General features: G+C 38.6%; 1 protein-coding gene across 1 annotated transcript in view; it reads left to right on the plus strand.

Annotated features, from left to right (window-relative positions):
• The window catches only part of COL4A1 (collagen type IV alpha 1 chain), a 127,172-nt gene extending 109,130 nt beyond the window's left edge, over positions 1–18,042 (plus strand). The window contains exons 44-52 of the mRNA XM_086770532.1: positions 2,870–2,942; positions 3,614–3,685; positions 5,438–5,566; positions 7,013–7,111; positions 7,260–7,472; positions 9,003–9,180; positions 11,952–12,066; positions 13,114–13,286; positions 14,989–18,042. Coding sequence (XP_086626658.1) covers positions 2,870–2,942; positions 3,614–3,685; positions 5,438–5,566; positions 7,013–7,111; positions 7,260–7,472; positions 9,003–9,180; positions 11,952–12,066; positions 13,114–13,286; positions 14,989–15,070 — 1,134 coding nt within the window. The 3' untranslated portion in view covers positions 15,071–18,042. The remainder of the gene's footprint in view (positions 1–2,869; positions 2,943–3,613; positions 3,686–5,437; positions 5,567–7,012; positions 7,112–7,259; positions 7,473–9,002; positions 9,181–11,951; positions 12,067–13,113; positions 13,287–14,988) is intronic.
• The last annotated feature ends 3,783 nt before the right edge of the window (positions 18,043–21,825 follow it).

Genomic DNA, 21,825 nt, shown 5'->3' on the forward strand with positions numbered 1-21,825 from the left:
AAGGCTGCCTACCAATAAGCCCCAGTGAGCTAATGAACTTATTAGAAATTTATAGATAGTGAGTGGTAACATACAATACCCAGAATATAATTTACAGTGTATTAACAGTACAGGATGGCTGCAGCCCGTCCATAAATCCTGCAAATGCATTAGTAGTTAATTTTGAAGGTTGCATATTTCACGATAAATTGCCTTCTGAAAATACTTTAACTGTTTGGTTTTGTTATGAAACCTCTCAAATAAAGTGCACTTTCATTACTGTCAGTGATGAAATATAGCTGCTGATTTAAAAATACAAACAGGTAATGCTATTAATACATTATTGTCATATATTATTCATTTTCCGTGATCTAAAACAGTCCCTTTTCTGTATATTAGGGAGAATGAAGTGGAGTAGGACAGTCACCCGGAATAGTTGGTCTTCTATACTCTTTCTTTCAGAGTGTCTGCTGCCTTTTTCCATACTGAAAAATATGGTCTATATTTTAACTTTTCATTTCCTCTTTCCTACTAAGAAAATAATAATAATACAATTTATGGGAGAAGGAATAAGAAAGTAGATAGGTATGACTCAACAATTCCTACTGTACCAAAGGAAGGAAGACTCAGGAATAAGGTCCTAATGTGAAAAGCAGGACACTGATAATGGACTTAAAAGGTCCAGATTATTCTTGATAATGCAAAGATCTACAGCATCCTTTTCTGCATCCAGGAGTCACTTCACAAAGACATTAGTGTGTTCCAACATTAGACCTTGGCTATGCCTTTTTATCTTTGAGACCACAGCATACCATACCAGCTTTGAAGGTAGTAAATTTCAAAATAACATTCCAGTATATTTTCCCTATTTTAAGAATTTGCAGTACTTCTGCAGAGAGCTAAGTTTCTCTACCAAAGGAAATGCTAAAGCTTTTCACAGGCTGATATTCCAGTCCAAGACTGTTTGTTTATCAAAAATGGGAAATGCCAAAGGATTTTGATACCATGTCTTCAGTCAGAAGAAAATGTTTTACTATCCTTGAGCCACAGTGCATAGTACTAGGTTGTTAAGTCAGTGTGAAATGCTCCAGTGAGAGTTATTTCAATATTAAACTTCCTCTGGTGATACATACTAAGATGGGTTTCTAATGTCTTCATCCTCCCCAGTGTGATAGGCTTCTGCCCTGATTACAGCCCAGTTGCTTATGCAGATCTCAAGGTACCTGTAACCTATATCAGAAAGGAGATTTTGTACAACATGGATGACACGGCTTGTCCAAAAATCCTGTCAAAAAACAAAAGTGAATGTGGAGATCAGACTGTGAAATACAGACACTGTGGGTTTGTCTGTGCATTTTAATATTGAAATGAGAAAAGAAACATTTTCATCATTTTCAGAAACTGAAATAGTTTTATTTTGTTTGGAACCAATCCAAAACAAAATGTTGTTTGCCAAGCTATATATCTGATGGTAAAAAAAAAAGTCTAAGAAACTGCATACTGTTGTGGAAAAAGTGTTTCGATTGAAAGCTTCCAATAAACCCCTCTTATAAATAATTCTGTTTTATAATTATAACCTAAAAAAAAATTATTTAAAAAACCTCTTTTAATGAGATTGTCAGACTCATGACTGTCTTCTGAATGAATGTTAACCCTCCTATTTTGTGCTACAGGAGTTCACATGTTAAGATACAAAGAGAGAACCATTTCTTTAAACAATCCTGCATACTGTGCCTATGTGACTGAAGGGAACCAGGGAACATTGCTTCATTAATAACTCCCTTACCACTCTGAGGGTAGCATTTCTTTGTTTAACTTGGGAAGTCTCACTGTTGACATCCATTTTTGAGTTAGTCACCTCTTCTTCGTTTATAGTCAGTATAACGAATTAAACATTTGTAGGAGGCCGTTCTTCTCACCTTAATATAAACATCTAACTTACATCAAATGAAAATCACTCCTGTGTGTGTCTATTCTATTGCTCTCCAAACGTGCTGAGGTGACTCCTACCATTGGTATTATTTTTCACTGAGTACTCCATTCACATCTCCAACCTCTGATCAGTAAGTTACTTCACAAAGGGATTTTGTTTCTTTCCTCCACCTGTGTTCCACATTTTATTATATAAGGGACTGTCACTGCCATATTGCTTCAGCCAGGGAGAAACTCTAAGCTAAACTTCCAAGCTTTTTGCAGATGATCTGCAACAGACAAAAAATGAAAAGAAAATTGTCAGTCTTTTAAATGACTATTTACAGTGTCTTTTGAAATATGAGCTTGGTTTTCCTTGAAATGAGGCTACAACAAACTTGTTACCATTCATTTCTGGGGAGCAGTTTATAATAGTGAAGGCAGATGGAGGAATTCACATTGTGTTTGAAGAGTTTGAGTCCTTGAGTATTTTAATCCTGTTGAAAAGTAGAAATCTTCAGAGGATTATAAATTGTTGAGTACATTTATTTTCATTCCACATGTGAATATAGAAGTTTTCAAGTCTGCTGTGGTCTAGAATTTAATTATCCAACTAGCAACCACCTTCTGGGGCTGCACTGAAATTAGTATTTCTTGAGATTTCTGCTTACTGATGTTTTTTCATAACAATATGGTCTATGATAGAGAAACTTTTTATTAGCTATACTGTTAGTGAGAAGTTATTATAATCTAGTATCTTTGTAAGGCAAAAAATAGTTTACTAAGAACAAGGTGTTTCAGTGGTTCCTGTAAGAGAAGCTTCTCATCTAATCATGGTAGAGAATAACCGTTCCTTAAACTTAACAGCTTTTCTCTTGTATTACATTTTTTCCCATAGGTTTGAAAAACTACACAGCCTGTTTGAGAGTCATATCATAATAGTGTAGAATAATTATACCTCACATTCTCTTTTATCCAGGGTAGTCCTGGTTTACCAGGAGATATTGGTCAAAAGGGTGATCTGGGACCTCCAGGAGTTCCAGGAGTTCCAGGTGAGAAAAAAAAAATTACCATATTCCTAAAATGTATGCAAACAAGTCTCTTTCATATCCTTCCTCTCTCAAAAAAAGATGCTCAAAGAATGTTGACTCTGTGTTACAAATTATTCAAAAACCTGCATCAAAAAGAATACAAGAACACTGAAATTTTTCTCAAGGTTTTTTGCCTTTCGCCTGTTGTCTTGCTTTGATAATTTTAAGTGTACATTTGCTTTAAAAGGTGGATGTAAAATCAATTGTTTAGACATTACCAGTCAAGAATGTTCAAGATTTTCTTGAGAATTGGAGAGGTGAATGTTGTAGCTATATTTGAGGAAACATGGGCTCTGTATGTCTCCATTGTGGACTATATTGCTACTACTGTCATATTTATATTTATAGAAATACCACATGCATAAAAACTGCAGTTATTAATAAAAAATTATAACTTAGAGAAAGATATTATTAATTAAAGTAAGAGAATTTTGTTTTCAGTCATCATTTCTTTAGTGACTTAGTGCTGTTGTTTGTATATTGTTCTTGCAAACTGACGCAGTTAAAAAGTACTTGTGCGAATAAGGTCATGGCTCTTACATGATCATGGGCTCGTACATGATTATTCTGCACTTATTCTTCCAAATCAATATGTTATTGAATTTTCACTTAAATATTTCCTTTGACTTCAGGTCCAAAAGGATCTCCTGGCTTCCCAGGCCTTAAGGGTGAGCGAGGTGACCAAGGTCTTCCAGGATCTAAAGGTATGATATAAAGACTTGCTTTTTATCCCAGATGTTGTTAAAATGATTATTTGTGACTAATCAATGGATGTCTCCCTCCCTGTTTTATTCAGTGTAAAAAGGTAGAATATGAAACCAGATATAATGGTATCAGCACGTGAATGGTCAAATTAAATATTGCGAAGAGAGTGAATGTATTTATCTCCTGCTCTGAAAAATCAATACTGAAGTTTTGTCATCATTAGAATCTTTAAATGGTATCCTAGAACCACAGAATCATAGAATGCTTTGAGTTGGAAGGGAGCTTTAGAGATCATCTAGTCCAGCCCCCCTGCCGTAGGCAGGGACATCTTTCACTAGATCAGGTTCCTCAAAGCTCCATCCAACCTGACTGAGTATTTCCAATGATGGAGCATCCACAACTTCTCTGGGTAACTTGTTCCAGTGTCTCACCACTCGCATTGTGAAAAAAAATTCTTCCCATAAGTCCAATCTAAATCTACCCTCTTTCTTTCTCTCTTTTCTGTCCAGAGCTGGATGTAGTATTCCAGGTGGGGGTCTCATGAGAGCAGAGTAGAGGGGGAGAATCACCTCCTTCAACCTGCTGACCACACTTGTTTTCATGTAGTCCAGAATACGATCAGCTTTCTGGGCTGAGAGTGCACATTGCTGGCTCATATCCAATTTTTCATCTACCTGTATCCCCAAGTCCTTCTCTGCAGGGCTGCTCTCAGACAATACATCACCCAGTCTGTACTGATATATATTGGGAATTGCCCCGATCCAGGTGCAGGACTTTGCACTTGGCCTTATTGAACTTCATGAGGTTCACATTGGCCCACTTCTCAAGCATACGAAGGTCCCTTCACATCCCTTCCCTCTAGCATGTTGACTAGACCACTCAGCTTGGTGTCATCCGCAAGCTTGCTGAGAGAACTCCACATGACCTAAGGTCTGGACAGCTATTTCAGTCCTTGTGAGGTCTGTTTGGGTGGAGACATCAGCATAGATGGGTTGTAGTGCTTCCATTTGGGTTTCAGCCACAGCCTTGCAGTTGCAGTGGTGGACACCATTTTCTTTCAGCAGGTGACAGTCTCCGTAAAATTCTTAGAAAGAGTCCACTTAAAAAAAATGTAATTCTTTTCAAAGATGTCATCCTTCTAATTCTAGTTCTCTGGAGACCTCAGGCTTCTGGGTAGGCTTGCACAGCCATCAGTTAGCTGGTGTGATTGTCGGGGCTGCAGCCTGAGCCTGCTGGTGAGCAGAGCCGGCACCAGCCCGATGGCTGGCAGCGTGCCGCTCTTCTGAGCAAACTGCTAAGCAAAACTGCCAGCGCCACCTCTAACAGATGCCACTCCCTGTTTGCGCACCCTGGTCACAGTGCTTCTTGTCAGAGCTGCATCTGTGGGCCTGCTCTGTCCTGTGGGAGATGGGATTGTAGGGAGGTAGCAATATGGTTTCCAGAGGCAGCACGTGGAGCTACTTACGTATTACCAGAGACTTGTCAGTGGCAGAGGCCTAGCCCAGGCTGTTTCCCCCGTTGTGCCTTGAACTGTATTGTTTTTTTACCCTGAGTCAACTTTGGGTTTGGCTTCTTAACAGGTCTGACCCTACTCAATGCACATATAAGGTCTTGGACACATTGATATGGTGTAACTATAGGCTCTCTCTATTCTCTGACTACATAACTGGCAATACAAGGTAACATTGTTTTTTCAGGTTTTTATTGTGCTGTACTAAATATATGCTGATTTTCTTTGTTAACTTTGGCAGGTTTACAAGGCCCACCAGGCCCGCCAGGTGCTTTTCAGCTTGTTAAAGGGGATCCTGGATTACCTGGCCCTGTAGGACCAGTTGGTCTCAAAGGATTTCCAGGACTTCCAGGTCCCAAAGGACAGCAAGGTGAGAGTTTCTAGCTGGCCAGTAGAAATATATTTATAGTAATGTAAAAATAGACCAATGATAGGCTAGATACTAGAAGATTTTTGGTATAATATTATCCACCTTTTTATAAGCCACGTAAATTGAGTCAGTGATGAGGACAAGAGCTCTTCTTTTTGAAGCTCATCCAAAGGAGTCCCAGAAACAGATGCCTTATTAGTGATTTTTTTTTTATAGGCTGTCACTGTGCAGTCATCACATCCGTATCTAAGATCATTAGTGAACAGAATGACTTGCAACACACTGCTCATGCTTTGCCCAGAGTGTATTTGTTAGGATATCTTCTGTCTTTAGTGTTGAATTCAAACTTAATTACTATGTGTCTCTGTGAGAAGACAAGCATGAGGAAAACACCTTGATCTTGGAGTTGAAAGTGCTTCCTGAGGAAGCTTGGTCCATAGTCCTAGATTTCATCTCTTAGTTCAGACATTGCAGTTTTTATAAAGAAAAGATGAACTGCAAAATTTAAACACATTAGGGAATAAGAGAATGGAGCAAAGGATAAGACAAATGAAATGCTGGCGCAAGGACACATGTCCTTCAAATGACAGGACATGGAGAGTGGGAGCTCAGACTTGCTCTTAAGCTGTTAAGATTCTAAGGGAAAGCTTTGTTCCCCATTCTTTTATGAGAAGATGATGGGGAATTACGGTGGAATATAATTAATATTTTCTTTCTATTTATGAGAAGATGATAGGGAATTATGGTAGAATATAATTAATATTTTCTTTCTATTTAATAAATATGGAAGTTTGCTCTTGAAGGTGGAGTTACAACTCTGCAACTGCTGTCCATTAGGAAATAGCAATGAAATAATCACAGTGATTGAACGTGGCATGGGTTTGCTTGTATGGGATCCGTCGCTGTTCTCTAGTAGTCAGTTCAATACGTGAACACAGTGGTCAGAAAAAGGACAGCTGTGACTATCTAAACCTTCTGATGTGCCACATAAATGTTGGTGTGGTGCTGATAGTCTTAACTTCTTTTTCCCAATCAGACTTACTGAGTTTATGAGGACTCAAAGCATCCCTAGAAATCGAATAAGGGAAGGCATAATATATATCTGAAAATCTGTTTGGGAAGAAGCTAAGAGAATACTGATATTGCCACTGTTCATGACCCTATTTTTTTATGGGCTATTTTTGATTGAGTGATATGATAAGCAGAGAGGGAAGAGATTGCTGCCCTTCCTTTTCATATTCCAGGAGAATACTAATTATTGTAGAAGCAACACTCTTCTCCTGCAGTAACCCACATATGTGCTCTAGATATTGAAATATATGCACTGAATCTGCATGAATTTAGTTTATGCTGAGGTGTGCCTGTGTTGTACTGTATGAAAAGCCAAAAAGTTCAGAACTAACATGAAGTAATATCCAGTAATAACTATTCCTTGTTTTTCAACAGGAGTGACAGGACCTTCAGGTGTACCTGGACCACCTGGTAGTCCAGGGTTTGATGGTAAACCTGGGCAAAAAGGAGAAGTTGGTCCTTATGGTCCCCCAGGTAAGCCCATGAGTTCTTCAAAGACTTGATTCCTTCACAGAAAAATAACCTAAGAGATTAGGTGTGAATGTATCTAATTTCACTTCTTTAGTTATGTAGGCAGAGTACTGCTGTCTGTAGAGATAAAAGGAGACTCTCTGTATTGTAGGCCCCAGAGGATTCCCTGGTCCCCCTGGTCCTGAAGGTTTGCCTGGGGCTATGGGCCCACCAGGTGCACCATCTGTTGCTCATGGCTTCCTTGTTACGAGACACAGTCAAACCACTGAAGAACCATCGTGTCCATTCGGAACAAGGCTGATTTACCATGGCTACTCCTTGCTTTATGTACAAGGCAATGAAAGAGCACATGGCCAAGATCTGGGTAAGTAGAGAGCAAATTAGAATTTGATTAGAATTCACTACAAACCAAATGTTTCTTTCATTGGTAGAACTGTATTGAACAAACCTGTGTAATTATTCTTGGCTAGCTGGTGCTTTATTATGCCTTCTAGGTTGGTACAAATAATGGTTTGGTATATAGTGGAAACTGTGTCAGTTTATTTAAGGAAGTCTTTATCAAAGCCTTTGACATGGTCATCCATAGTATCTTTGTAGTCAAATTAGTCAGATATGGGCTGGTGAAGCAGATGATAAGGTGGGTAGGAAATTGGTGGGTCCATCAGGCTCAGAGGGTTGTGATCAGATGTGCAAAGTCTGAGTGGTGGTTGTTGATTAGTGATGTCTGTCCCTCAGGAATTAGTACTGGGTCACTTATGCATTTAATAATGGTTTGAGTGATGGAATAGAGTGCACTCTCAGCAAGTTTGTGGGTAATGCCAGATTGGGAGGAACAGCTGATTCCCTAGCAGACATGATTGCCTTTTAGAGGGACCTGGCTGGAGAAAAGGGCTGAGAAGAACCTCAGGAAGTTCAGTAAAGGCAAATGCATGAGGGGCACACCTAGAATGAAGTAACTGTGCAACAGAACAGACCAGGGACTGACTGCTATTTCGAGCAGCAGCAGTACAGACTGCTAGAAAGCTGCTTTGCAGAAAAGGACCTGGGAGTCCTGGTGAGCAACACTAAACATGAGTTAGCAGTGTGCCCTTGCTGACAACTGTCCCATTCTCCGCTGCCCGGCTGACTGGGCTCTATTGGCAAAAGTGCAACCAGCAGATGGAGGGAAGTGATTCTTCCCTTCTGGCAGTTGTGAGATCACATCTGGTATATGGTGCCTAGACTTGGGCCTCCCAGAATAAGGAAGATGTTGATATACCACAGTGAATATAATAGCTAGCTACTAAGATGGCTAGTGGAGTCTGGACAGTCTCATGGAACTGGATGTGCTCAGCCTTAACAGAAATTTAGGGGGAGGCCTTTATTGCTGTCCTCAGCTGTCTACAGGGAGGATAGAGAAGATGGAACCAAACTCTTCTCAGAGGGGCTCAGTGACAGAAGAAGCAATGGACAGAGGGGCTCAGTGACAGAAGAAGCAATGGACACAAATATGAGATATATTCCAGTGAAACATGAAGAAAAGCTTTTTTACCGTGCTGATGCTCAAACACTGAAACAGGAACCCAGAAAGGTTGTTGAATATCTGTCTTTGGAGATACTCAAAACTCAACAGGCTATGGACCCAAGCAACCTGATCTAACTGGCAGGGAGTTACGATAGATGACCTCTACAGGTTTATGCCAACCTAAGTTATTCCGTAATTCTGCAGGCGAGACTGGGCTACTCCTTGCCTTGCCCTGTTCCTTCCTTTTGGAGCTAAGAGAAGTCACTTTCTCTGAGAGAACTAGGCCCTGCAAAGAGCTGTGTTTTAGCTGCTCCTGGAAATACTTGTTTGGCAGTTGGCAGTGGTTTAACAAAAATGGGTTAACAAGTAACCTTTCACTTAACATTTCAGGCACGGCAGGAAGCTGTCTTCGTAAATTTAGTACCATGCCTTTCTTATTCTGCAATATCAACAATGTATGTAACTTTGCATCAAGAAATGACTATTCCTACTGGTTGTCCACTCCTGAACCCATGCCAATGAGTATGGCTCCTATCACTGGTGATAATATCAGACCATTCATCAGCAGGTACGGTTTCAGTTCTGTTGTGTTTGTAAAATGAAGAAGCCTGTGAAAAAGGCGTATGGTCTTTATTTTTTTGGAAAAGGCTTTTAATCTGTATATTTTTATTTCCTGTCTTTAAATTTAAAGTTTGAGTTCCTTTGATGAAATGTTTCAAAGTGTGCTTGTTTTCAGTTTAGACTTTGATCAAAAATAAATCCATTTAGGGGAAAACCCAAACAGAATAGTCTATTTTAAGTCAAATTGAAATGAAAATATTTACTTTGAAGTGATGTTTTGCAAAAGTTACTATGTACTTTGAAGGAGAAAAAGTTTTGAATTTATTCACAATTCTTGTCCAAAACAATTCTTCTTTTTCTTTGACTAGCCATAGCTAGAAGCTTTTTAGGGCTCAGTTTCCATTTATTGGGAAATGGAGGCATTATTTATCATATAGTAGACTGCCAGGCTTCTTCCATTGTTTTGGACATACTGCTTGAATGCAGACATTATTGTCTGAATTAGAGGAAACAGTTGTAAAATCAATCATCTATTTTTTAATAATTCCAAATTCTCAGCTAGCATAAAGTATGGCACTTATATCAGACATAACTAACTGTTCTGCATCAATCCAACATGTTGAACTTTTGGTCCGTTTTAAATTTTAAGGCCACTAGCAAAAATTGTCCTGGCATAACGTGCCAAGTGCTGAAGGCAGAGGTGTGAGCAAGAGTGTGGTAAACTGTAGCACTGTCATTAGATCAGAATCTGACAAGGGAATCTCCAGCTTAGAACTTAAATGGCAATCATTAGATACAGGCATCACTAAGATTCCTATCATTGCTTCCAATCTGAATCAGCTCTTGCTGGTCTCTCTTCCTGTCATATAAAGGGAATGGGAGTGGAGACTGCTGTTAGGTTTTCTCGGTTTGGTATATACCATCCAAGAGAAAGGACAATTCAAATAATCTGTGGGTTGTAGTCTTGATGTCTTGGTATGTTCAAAAAAACTATTTGGCTCTACTGCAAAATATTTGATATTTGTTTTGCATAATAGAATCCATCTTGTGTCTGCAGTTGTACTCTGTACTCTATTTTTGGTTTAGTGCCATAGAAATTTATAAGCCTTGAAAATGAGCAGGCAGATTGAGGGCAGGATCCTCAAGAGAGATGACAGTTTTTGTTGGTCTTTTTTGGTTGTTCATTGGATGTGAGTGGAAGGGACTTGACTTTCAGGAAAAAAAAAATTACCAACCTCTGAAATTTATGTTTCTTTTATGCCATCCCTGATCAACCACCCAAAATAACCTTTAACAATCACTTTTGAGATTCTTACTCAAGGAGGTATCAACTAATATTTTCCCTTATCTTATGCATATAGAGTAGCTTTTGCACCACACAAATGTATATGTGTATATGTGTGTGTGTATATGTAGAGTTTTCTCCTTTAGGCACAACAGAGAATGAGATAATCGTAATACACATTTTTTAAACCAGAAAGGAATCTGAGAAGACTATTCTTTGAATTTATTTTATTAGTTGAGACTTCTAAACCAACAATTTTCCCTGTCCAAAAGTTGAAAAGGTGCAGAAGTGTCACTTGCTGCCTTGGGTCATGGGACTTCTTCTCATGTAAGGCCTTCCACTGAAATACCAGAAATCTCTTGAAGCAAAGCAGAGCTCCAAGAATAGAGGCAGCTTTACGTTCTTCTTTTAACTTAGTCTTTCATTGATGTTTTTCTTAAAATAACTATCTTGCTTCTGCACTAAAGATGAAGGCAGTAGGTATGAAAGCAGTCTTCACAAGTCAGAAATAGAAGGCTTTCATTCTGAATGCCTTTGCTTCTGTGCATTTTCCGGAATCCAACTTAATCCATTTTGCACTCATTTCTTTTCACCGCTCTGATAATAGGAATCCGACTGCTTGGTTCTAAGTATCTGTTTTGAATCATTTTCATCATTGCTAACTGCAGTAGCCAATTTAAAAGTAGTACAAGAAAAAAAATGGATTATATCTACCAAATTCCTTATTACCATCTCCTATATTAAAATTTCCAGCCCAACTCACATTTTTAATGATTCTCCTGTGAAGGCACAATTGGTCATTGGATTATTCAGTAACCTAGTAGTTCTGAGACACAATGAATTTATCTAAGTAAAAGAACTGATGCTGCATAGCTTTCTGAAGAGTTGCTTTCAAGTTCATTGTCCACGTTCTTTTGCTAGGAATCTTTTACTGGAGATAAAGACCACAAATGTAAATAAAAGCCACTTTCAAGGAAAATGCACAGGGAAGAGTCTGCATTAGATTAGATTAGCAGTGCTTACCTTTGTAAGACATTTTCCAGAGAGATGGCTTTCTCTCTGGAAGTCACTCAGGGCTATGTTTAGGATGATGAATTGCTGTTAGTTGTCTCTGATCACAGTAGACCACTTTCAAGGGATATTTGCTGAGTTACAGTGTCTGGCTATTTGCTTCTCATGGTCATGACATTGAGCACTTTTAGAAACTACAGTACAAATGGGACTAAAAAAAGACAAATACATTGAAATATTCAGATAAGAGGTCTCTTGTTCTTTGCTTATAGGAAGGCTAATAGGAATAAGACTTGATAGTTAAGTTGTCCCTAAGCAAACGAGACAAAAATAAAAAGAACCATTTAGTTGTTTTTCTAAATGAAACATTTTTATTTTCCTTTGTTTTTGAAGGTGACAACATTTTCTAATTCAATATTCCTTAGAGAAAGTAACTTCTGAAAAAAAGTGCATGTAGCTCATTCATTTCTTGGTCTTTCTAGATGCTCTGTGTGTGAAGCTCCTGCTATGGTAATAGCTGTTCACAGTCAAACAATTCAAATACCACCGTGTCCTGAAGGCTGGAGTTCACTTTGGATTGGTTACTCCTTTGTCATGGTATGTGCACTGGGGCATAGTCTGAGCTGAAAAAAAAAGGCATTTGTTTCAGATGTTTGATCTACACTCCTGCTCTGGGAAAGTTAATATCTGACTATGTCACTTCAGGTCATAGCAGCACATTCGACCTCTACCCTTTCTGGTGACTTTAGAAAGATTCTGGCTAATTACTAAATGAGAATAATGCAATAGCAATTAGTTGTTCACTTTTGGGGAAATGCACACAGCTTGCTCCCCTGTTTGCAGCTCCAGCACAGCATCGAAGTGCTGAATAAGTGAGGAAATGAGCATAATTTTCCATTGTCCTTCTACATCTATGTTGCAGTAGCTTCCTAGAGTGGTAACATACCAGTGCCTGTCCTCCTCCCAGTTTTTGATGAATGAGCTTTCAGTTTTCAAATGGATTTTTGACCTTTTATCCAGTTTCTTCAGCTGTATCTATACTAGTAAAATAAATAGAGCAAAGGAGTGGCTTGGAAGAGCCACTCTGTAGTCCTTCATAGTGGTTAGTTGTTCGCATGCTCATTGTCATGCTCACAGCCTGTACCAACCGCCACTCCCCCAGGTAAGGTCTGGGCATGGTCTGATAAACAGCATGGATCCAGAGCTGTTAGCACTCAGCAGTGGGAAAGAAAAGGACTGCCCCCCACTGTGATGTGGGGCACAAATTGGATTAAGCTCTTCAGATATAAACCATACCAGTCTGTTTGCCTTCTGGGCCAGACAGGTGCCCCCAGCCTGTTGCTAGCATAGAGATAGCTTGGGTCCTACTCTCAGTCCTGAAGGATTTCTCTGCATATAGCTGCCCTGAAGTTGATGTTGCTGGTGTGTTGTGCTGCTGTTAAGTGAGAGAACCCAGTGCCATCTCTGGAGCCTTTCGTCTCCACCTTTTTGCTCCTCCTTGAGCTGAGAGACAAAACAGCAGACAGACACAACAGAGGACAAGGAGAGACATGCAAAGAAGTATTTGTGCAGGAAAGTTAATAGACAATATAGCAGAAGAGGTAAAGAGTCCCTCTCTGACTGATGCTTTTGCATTTTTTCTAGCACACCAGTGCTGGTGCGGAGGGCTCTGGCCAGGCCCTGGCATCTCCTGGTTCCTGCCTAGAGGAGTTTCGTAGCGCTCCCTTCATTGAATGCCATGGCCGGGGCACCTGCAATTATTATGCAAATGCTTACAGCTTCTGGCTTGCCACTATAGAGAGGAATGAGATGTTCAAGTAAGTTCATGATTTATTTATCAGTATTTGAGACTGTCACTGAATAAGTGAAGTGTTGTTTGAATATAATACATGGTTCAAGTATTGGCTGTGCCTCAGCCTGGTTAGTATAAGCAGTTGATGATTTTTGTAACAAAAAGAAAAAAAAAACTAATAGCTTTTGGGGAAATTAATGAATGTATCTCCCGTTAGTGTTTACAATGTGTCACTTGTACCTGGTATTTTGCTTTCCAGAATAATCTAACAATGTTTGCATTTCCACTGTGTTTGGTTGTATTCACTGAGTCATAACTGGGATAGGCTGACGGACTGACTGAAATGAAGTTAGAATATAACGTTCCCTGTAGTGGATGTTAACACGTAATAGAACCACTTGAAATTAGTGCAAGTGTTGAACTAAGTGAGCTGAACAATTATTTACCTTTCCCTAATGTTGGAGGAAGTATGTCTGAATAAAACACAACTGAAGGCAAAGGCCTCAGGCGTTTCTTCAGACTCACTAAGCTTCTAATTTCAGGAATTAAGTAACAGCAGGCTTTGTTCTGCTCTCCTGCACATAAATGTTTTTCAACACAGTCTAGTCCATATGAATTTTATTAATATGTTAGCATGTGCACCACTTGCCAAGTCTGCATAGCTTACCTGATTAGCAGGCATTCCTCTGGAGTGCAGGCAAGCATCCTCTTCCACCGCAGTCCAGGCTGCCACTCTTGGTACTCTTCATCTGGTACCCTTCATCTCTTCATGTCTTCTAGATCTGTGAATGCTCCTTAGCCTGTCTGAGTCAAAATGAAGCTGATTGTTTAGGCAGTTTTGACTCTTTGTCTGCGAGATAGTTGTCAACTGCATAGATAGAAAAATTGAGCACCAGTACTGATTATCAATGGGGCTGTGATAATCTCATCACCAGAAAAGCTACTACTGAAAGAGCCCATTTGCCAACACTGGGGCAACCACTGGCTCCCTAGGAAAGAGGAAAGCTGATCAGAGGAAAATTGAGAGGATTGAGCACTACAGGTTTTTTTTATTCGTTAAGTCCTACCCAGAGACCTGTCAACTTCCTACCCTTTTCTGGCTACAAACTGTATCTCAAATTAATACAGTAATCATGGATCAAGGGACCTGTCCTACTATTATAATTCACAAATACTCTTCAGTTTCCTATAAACTCATGTAAGCACATTTTTGTCTGAAAATGCTTTATTTCCAGTTGCTAGGAGTAACTCCTAATGATAGATTAGAGACTAAGATTTTGGTTTGTCTTTCTATATGACATCACATAATTTCCTTTGCTGGTTTTTCATTTTTCTGTAAAGTCACAAGAGTTAGCAGAAATTCATGAAGTCAAATGTCTTGAGTTTCTTTGCCTAATTTTTTTTTTTACTACCCAAATTCCAGCATTTTTTTCAAACTGATGATTAAACAGGTAGTGTCTTCTGATTAAGAAAACATTCAACCTTGTGACAGAACTGAATTCTGAAGTAACTGGAAGTGGATGATGTTTAAAACGAATATTGCGATAGTTTGTGACCAAACTTGAAAGTGAATATACATTGGAGAACTAAGGGACAGCTTTTTGATTCAGCACAGCTTAAAGAGGCACTTGACTGCATGCTGAGTTTGTGTTATCAATTATAAAGCTGCAAACTGACTGTATCAGCAATTGTTAATGGCTCTTTTCATTCATTTATTTTTTTTATAGGAAACCGACTCCCTCAACTTTGAAAGCAGGGGATCTGCGCTCAAACGTTAGCCGTTGTCAAGTCTGTATGAGAAAAACATAATGACTTTTGAATTTCAACTAATTTCACACAATATGGTGCTATTCGTTTAACAGCAATGAAGCCTAGACATATATCATATGTACCTCATTGTTGTCCAATATGAAAACAGTAAAGTGCCTTTTAGGAACTTGCATAACTAACACGCACTGCTTTACTGGCCCTGTCCTTGCTGAAGAAGAAAAGAGACAACAAAGATAAGCTTCAAATGTTGACATGCCAAATGGCACTTTTGATCAAAATACATGTATTTTTTATATAAATGCAATGCACTGATAGAATAAAAAGTCAGCGTTTATCCAGAAAAAATGCAAAGGTGCTAGGAGGTATGCAGTTCTGCCTTATACTGTTTGACCCCCCTTTCTCATTCTTGTATTATATATTTAGATTCATTTTTCTTCCCCAGATAAGTTTGTTGTTACCGTTATCTAGGTGTCTCAAAATCCCAGACTCTTGGGTATGTACTTATTGTTCCTGTACAAAGCAATACTAATGTAAAAAAGAGTTGGGGGATTACAGACTGTGGTTAAGCAACATGTAACCATCTTTTCACAACATAGAGTGCCATCTTGCAAACCTTTGCTTCTGTTTGTAGTCTTTAGTGCTATTGGCTTTAATGGGACTACATCTGGAAGAGATTGCCACATTGGTTTCCCAAATAGGCAAGTAAGTGTTTCTGCTATGTTGGTACTACGCAGCTTCTTTATGCAATAGAACAAACTTTCCTGTGGAATAAAGAATGATCCAGCAATGGTCAAGAAAAAATATATATATAAATATTTTAGTAATTTATATAGATATCAACCATTAGGCAAATCAAGCTCTGAGTTTATAATTTCAAAAAGAAGCTTACAAAAGTCTTCTTCTTTTCAGTGTCATGAATTAGATGTTAAATGCCAAAATATGATGTGAAATGTTCATTTTACATAGGCCATTTCAATGCTGAAGTTGCAGAGACTGAACCCAGGTTAATGGCTATTTGTGTTTATTATAGTAAATCCTGCTTTGAGCTTATAGTCTTTATTCTGTATTTAATATTTTTCAGGGTTTTAAACACTACTCACACACTGAATGACTTGATTTTAAAAAGTATAAGGCCTTAGTTTTGTTAATATTGTGCCAAAAAATTCTTCAAAGTGGCCTCAGAATTATTTCTTAAGAATTTCTATGCAGTACCATTGTTTAAGCACATCTGTGTCCAAAAGTGTTTTATAGACTATTATCATGCAAATACCAAAAGATTTTTGCAAATGCCAAGGCCTTTGTGTAATTTCTTACATGTGTATTTCTTAAGAATTCAAGTTTGTAATAAAACTATTTGTGTAAAAAAAACCAGAAGAAAAGAAAAAGTTTTTACTAATTTGTTATTAGAATTCATTTACAGCAATGAATTAATTTTTAATAAGCCACCAATAAATGCGCAAGCTTGATGCAATCCTAGATTATTTTTGTTTTGCACATCTTGCTGATGTACAAAGCATCTTCGAAAGGGGAAAACAGGGCACTGTATTAACACCTCTGTTGTTACCGTGTAAGAACTGGTACTGATAGACAAGAGATGGGTTATGCATCTATTACTAAAATAGGTTTGATTTGAACATCTTACAAAAATCTGCTAACTTCATCTTAGCTCATGGGAAGCAATCAAGTTATACACATTTTTCACTCTTCCCTTGAATTTTTCGTGCACAAATCAGAACTTATACAGGATAATAATTCAAATATCTCATACTTTTGCTTGTAAGTGGGCAAGGTGAATCTTGGCTTTGGTTGTCTGAAGAGGAAATGGGCTGTGCTATCTTTTTCCTGGGCAAAAGCACATAATTTGTTCTCGTTTCATGTTGTTTTCCCAAATTTGTGAAGAGGGTGCTGCTGCTGCTGTTCTGAATTAATTTTCACTTAAAATCCTTGAGGACATTGTCTGGCCAAATCACTGAGGGCCCCTGTGTAGAAATTGGCCATTTCCTTTAGAGCTGATTTTTAACTCTCATGGAAGTTTTGACAGATGATCATTTTATTAATAAATGACCAGTCCTCACAAAAGTCCCTTACCAGCCTATAAAATACAAGCATCTGGTTATGTCTAATCAGCTTGATGCAGGGTTTTCCGAAGTGCCACTTGTTATTCAGAAGAAGAGGAGATTATAGGGTGGTTCCTTGTGGCATCTAGGAAAAATTAAGCAGACATTCAGTCTTCTCTAACTCAGAGGATCCAAGGTGCTGCTCAGACTTTTTAATTGCACTCTCCAGCTTATCTCCTGGTCAGCTGGGGATTTAATTTGCTTGTTCAAATTGTCTCAGAACTGCCAGACAGTTGAATTTATTCAAGTTCTGCGTGTATATTTAAATCAAACCTGTGCATAAGAATAAAATTCCTGTTGCTAGTGAAGGGACTGCTCACTGCAGCTGAGCGTGTACTAACCTGTGTTTTCTCAACTAGGATGATTTTGCAAACAAGGTCCTTTGAAAATTTTCAAAACTGTTTGAACTATAGTTTGATGTTTTGCTTACCTAGTAGTAATCATTTATCCCCTAACCTCCAGCTCATAAAGTGACCTCAACTATTTGCATGCTAAAGATGCTGTTTCTAATTAAATCAGTGAGTAAACTTTTCAGTGGTTATCGAATACCCATCAGATCTACTGAAAATGTTGCGAACGCTACATTTCGATGCCCTGGGTGAGGAAAAGCCCATGTACTAATGCAGAAAAGAATCGTGAAACACTTTCTTGCTTTCAAAAATCTCGAAGTACCCCATATTCAGTCATTTATGGCCAGTGTTGTTGCTACAGTACAGTTCATTGTATGACCAGGCAACTGCAAACACATCATTTGTGAAAATTTTCTTGCATAAGCTTAAATTTCAGGAGAAATCTTTCCTAAAGAAGTACAGCTTCTTTAGTAGGCCTGACTGTTTTTGAATGCAGTACTTGAAGAGCAACTTTCATGACCCAAATAAATACATTTCTAAAACAGCAGGTGGTGCCGGTGCTCTCTTTGTGGTAAGACTGGTACTGACAACTTCACACTAACAAATGCCTTGTTCTGTAATCCCCTGAAATGTAAAGCAGCCTGGCAGTTCTGTTTTCCCGAGTCTCTGTCTCTATTCTGACATGTTCGAGTCACTAGCAGTTTTGTTTCTGAAACAGGAATGGAACAGTCTTCAGTAAAAAAAAAAAAAAAAAAAAAAAAAAAAAGAATTAAAAAATCTATACATAGACAAAATAAAAATACAATATAGTGAAATAATCCAATATATTTTGAAAGAAATAATCCCTTAGTCTATGTGTCTTTTCTGACAGATGTACAGTCAGTTTATAATTATATCTTTTATCCTTTTCATAGTAGCAACTTCCTTGGTGAAATACTCTTTTTTTTTGTCCTATGAAGCAGAACTCCTGAGAACAATATCCCCATACTGGGCTTCCTGAGAAGCGATTGTATTAAAGACATACCTTCTTATGACTGAAATCATAAAGCTATGTGACTTTTTGAGAATTTCTTTCTGACCTTACTCAAGATTTTACAAATCTTGAGTAATCTGCACTAACAACACAAGGTGGAACACAGAATCATAAATAATTTGAGCTGGAAGGGACCTTTAAAGGTATTCTAGTCCAATATCCCCTGCAAGGAGCATAAACATGTGAAACACAGGGCCAGGCACATGGGTCACAGAGTGCCCAGTAAACCAAAAATACGGCACCTGGCACAAAGATAGACCCCTGACAATTTGAAATCATAAGTGTCTTGGCATCTGCCTGTATCTCCATGCCTTCCTTGGACCTTCAGCAGGAGTCCAGCAGCGTTCTTCCTGAGGCTGCGGTGGAGCTTTCCCCCTCTGTGCTGTTCACATAGTGGCAGCAATTTGCTGCCAACTGCATTTCTACCTCTTCATACAGAAATAATTTTTCTTATCAACTTTACATTCTGAATTAGATACCACAGTGAGAACACGAGAGACCAGTGTGGATCCTTAAATGCATACATCAGTCTCAGGCTGATGCTGAGGTCAGTGATGGGCTGGGATATAATTAATCATTACTAGGAAAATAAGTATCCAGTGGCCACATGGAAGCATTCAGCCTCTCTGTTTTCAGATTGAGGTAAGAATGTAGAGAGAAGGAAATCATTCCACCCATCCATCAGTTTTAGTGTAGTTTATTTAGTATGAACTCGACATTAATTGTGAGTTTGTAACATTGGGGGAGGGGTCTGTACAGCATATTTAAAAAATAATATGCAAACTTACTTTTAATACTAACAGCTGAGAAAGAAGCACCACTTGTTCTTTGTGAAGGGCGTCCTAACAGTCAGAACAACCACCAGAAATAATTTCCTAAAAATATACATTTTTTTAACAATCTCTTCCTTCAGAGTGTCAGAAGGAAGTTCTTGAAAAAAAAATGTAAGGAGAGGGTGTGTGGGTTTGGTTATTTCTTTCCAGCAAACAATATGCTTATTGTGTTGCTTGAAGTGTTAATGCTTCTGGGAGGATAAATCACTACTGCCTCTCATGAACTCAGAAATGCTTCCTGTGGTAAAGATCCCACCTTCTGAATTCAGCTGCACTGTAAAAGGATGTTTACTCTGAGCTGAATATTCTTACTTGCATTTCAGTGTTGATTTCTAAAGATATATTCCTTTCCAGCTTCTTACTGTCTTGAAACCAAAGAGAACAGAGCGTTGCGTTTTTGCAAACAATGAAAAGGTTTACAAATGACTGAATCTTTTAGTTTTACATATGTTAAAGAGCTGCCTTCATTTTCCTCTGGCTATATGCAGTCAGCTGTATTTATTATAATTGGCATGCAGAGGACAGAAGACTTGACAGAGTGAAAGTTATAGATGGAACATGATCATTTGATGCTCTGTCAACTCCTGTCTCGCCTAAGAAAACATGTTACATTTCATGCAGAATTGTGGCAGGCTTCATTTGTCATCTCAGCTCCATGAAGTATGATTTACACTGCAGTGAATAAGCATGCCAAATGGCCTGGGCAGGGGAGAAAGTCCTTGTAAAACAGTTTAAAGAGCATTGATCAAACCTTTTTATTATTCTTAATGCACAGCTTTTAGACCGGTGTAACTCACTGTATGCTTTCTCTAGAACATATCTCTCAGGCTTGCACCAAAATGGTTATTTCTGACCATCGGTTCCTGGAAGAGGTTCAAAGTGGAGAGTGCTAGCACATGCCCAGTGCTATCTTCTGCCAAAGCTTTTGTTGTCCTTGTGGGCATAGTAGCTGGCAGTGGAAGATGTTCCCCTCTTCCTATTTCCTCTAAATAATTATAGCAGCATTTTTTCCAGCCTAATTTTGGACATCAACCTGTTTGTGAGATGTAATCAAAGTGGCAACCGAATCATAGGGACTTGAGATGCAATTACATGAATCACATGTCAAGAATTGTTTCTGTGTACCGCTTTCAAAAATGTATCTGGGAATCCCCACAGTGTCTGTGATGACCCTGATTCCCAGGGGAGTCTCAGTAAATGTTGTTTTCTAGTTGTATTGAGATCTGCTTCCTCTTACCATACCATGGAAGAGCTGCTGCATCTGTGGGAACTCTGGTAAGGTACAGGTAAGACAGGTGAGTACCAGGCAGGAGTGAATGAAGACTCCTGGTAGCTCAACAGGAACATCTACAAACAAAATGACTGTTTGCTTTTATTTCCACGTAGACATGACTGCAGCTTTTTCACAGATTTTTTGACCACCCTTGATCAGGATTTGGGAACTGCCAACCATCTCTGCTCAAAACTAACACCATCCAGGCCTTTTAGCATTGTCCTTGAACTAAGGAAAGGACCTAGCCCAGGGCAGTGAAAGATACACCCTGTCTTATTCTCAGCCCTCCTTTTGCCAATAAACACACATAGAAAAGAAAAGAAGTGCTGGTTTTCCAATAAAAATACACTGCAGGTCTCTTCCTCATCTGTTCAAAGGCAAATCTTACTTCACGGAAAGATAGTGAACTCTCTAAAATGGGAAGGAAAAATCTGAAATGGAAATTTAAGATAATATTCTCTAGATAATATATTTACATTATACCAAGAGTAACTCAGAGTAAGAAAGGCAATATCTGAAATGCTGTAATCACCTACAGTTATGATGGAATTTGAGAGATTCCCCATAAAGATGACGATTTCTTAACAGGAAAGCTACAGAAGTTATGAAGGCCAAATTGAAAAAAAAAAAAAACAAACACAAAAATCATACTGGCTGAGTAGACTCTCCTGAACACATCCTTATACATTTGAAATAAAAATTATATTCAGATTCCAAATTCAGATTCAGATTGCGACTGCTAGTGGTGCCAACCAGAAGCCTGGCATTTCCAAGAGGCAGGCACTGTGACCTGGGGACCACAGGTACGAATAACTCTGCAGAGGGAAGAATGGGGATTCTGCTCAGATGAGGTACTTTGGAGCCCCTGCAAGGTTTCACTTACAGCCACAGTTTCAGAGAACTGACCTAAAAAATTGAGTAGGTCTTAGGCATCAAAGACTGAGATTGTCTGCAAGGACGTTTTTGAAGAGGACCTGGAAGCTATGGCAAAGCACTTGGTTCACCGCTATGAAAAATATGAGCTTTTCTGTGTAGCTTTAGTACCAAGGCATTTTTTGGTATGTTTTGTTCTGATCTATTGTAGTCAGAGAAATCTAGCCAACACATGTATTAATAACAATTAGCAAGTAGACTTCTTTCCAGAAACACATGGTACAATGGAAAATTTTAAACTTTTTATCCTCTTTT

Source organism: Chlamydotis macqueenii, chromosome 1 (genome assembly GCF_036417535.1).
Source record: "Chlamydotis macqueenii isolate bChlMac1 chromosome 1, bChlMac1.mat, whole genome shotgun sequence".
Classification (NCBI taxonomy): Eukaryota; Metazoa; Chordata; class Aves; order Otidiformes; family Otididae; genus Chlamydotis; species Chlamydotis macqueenii.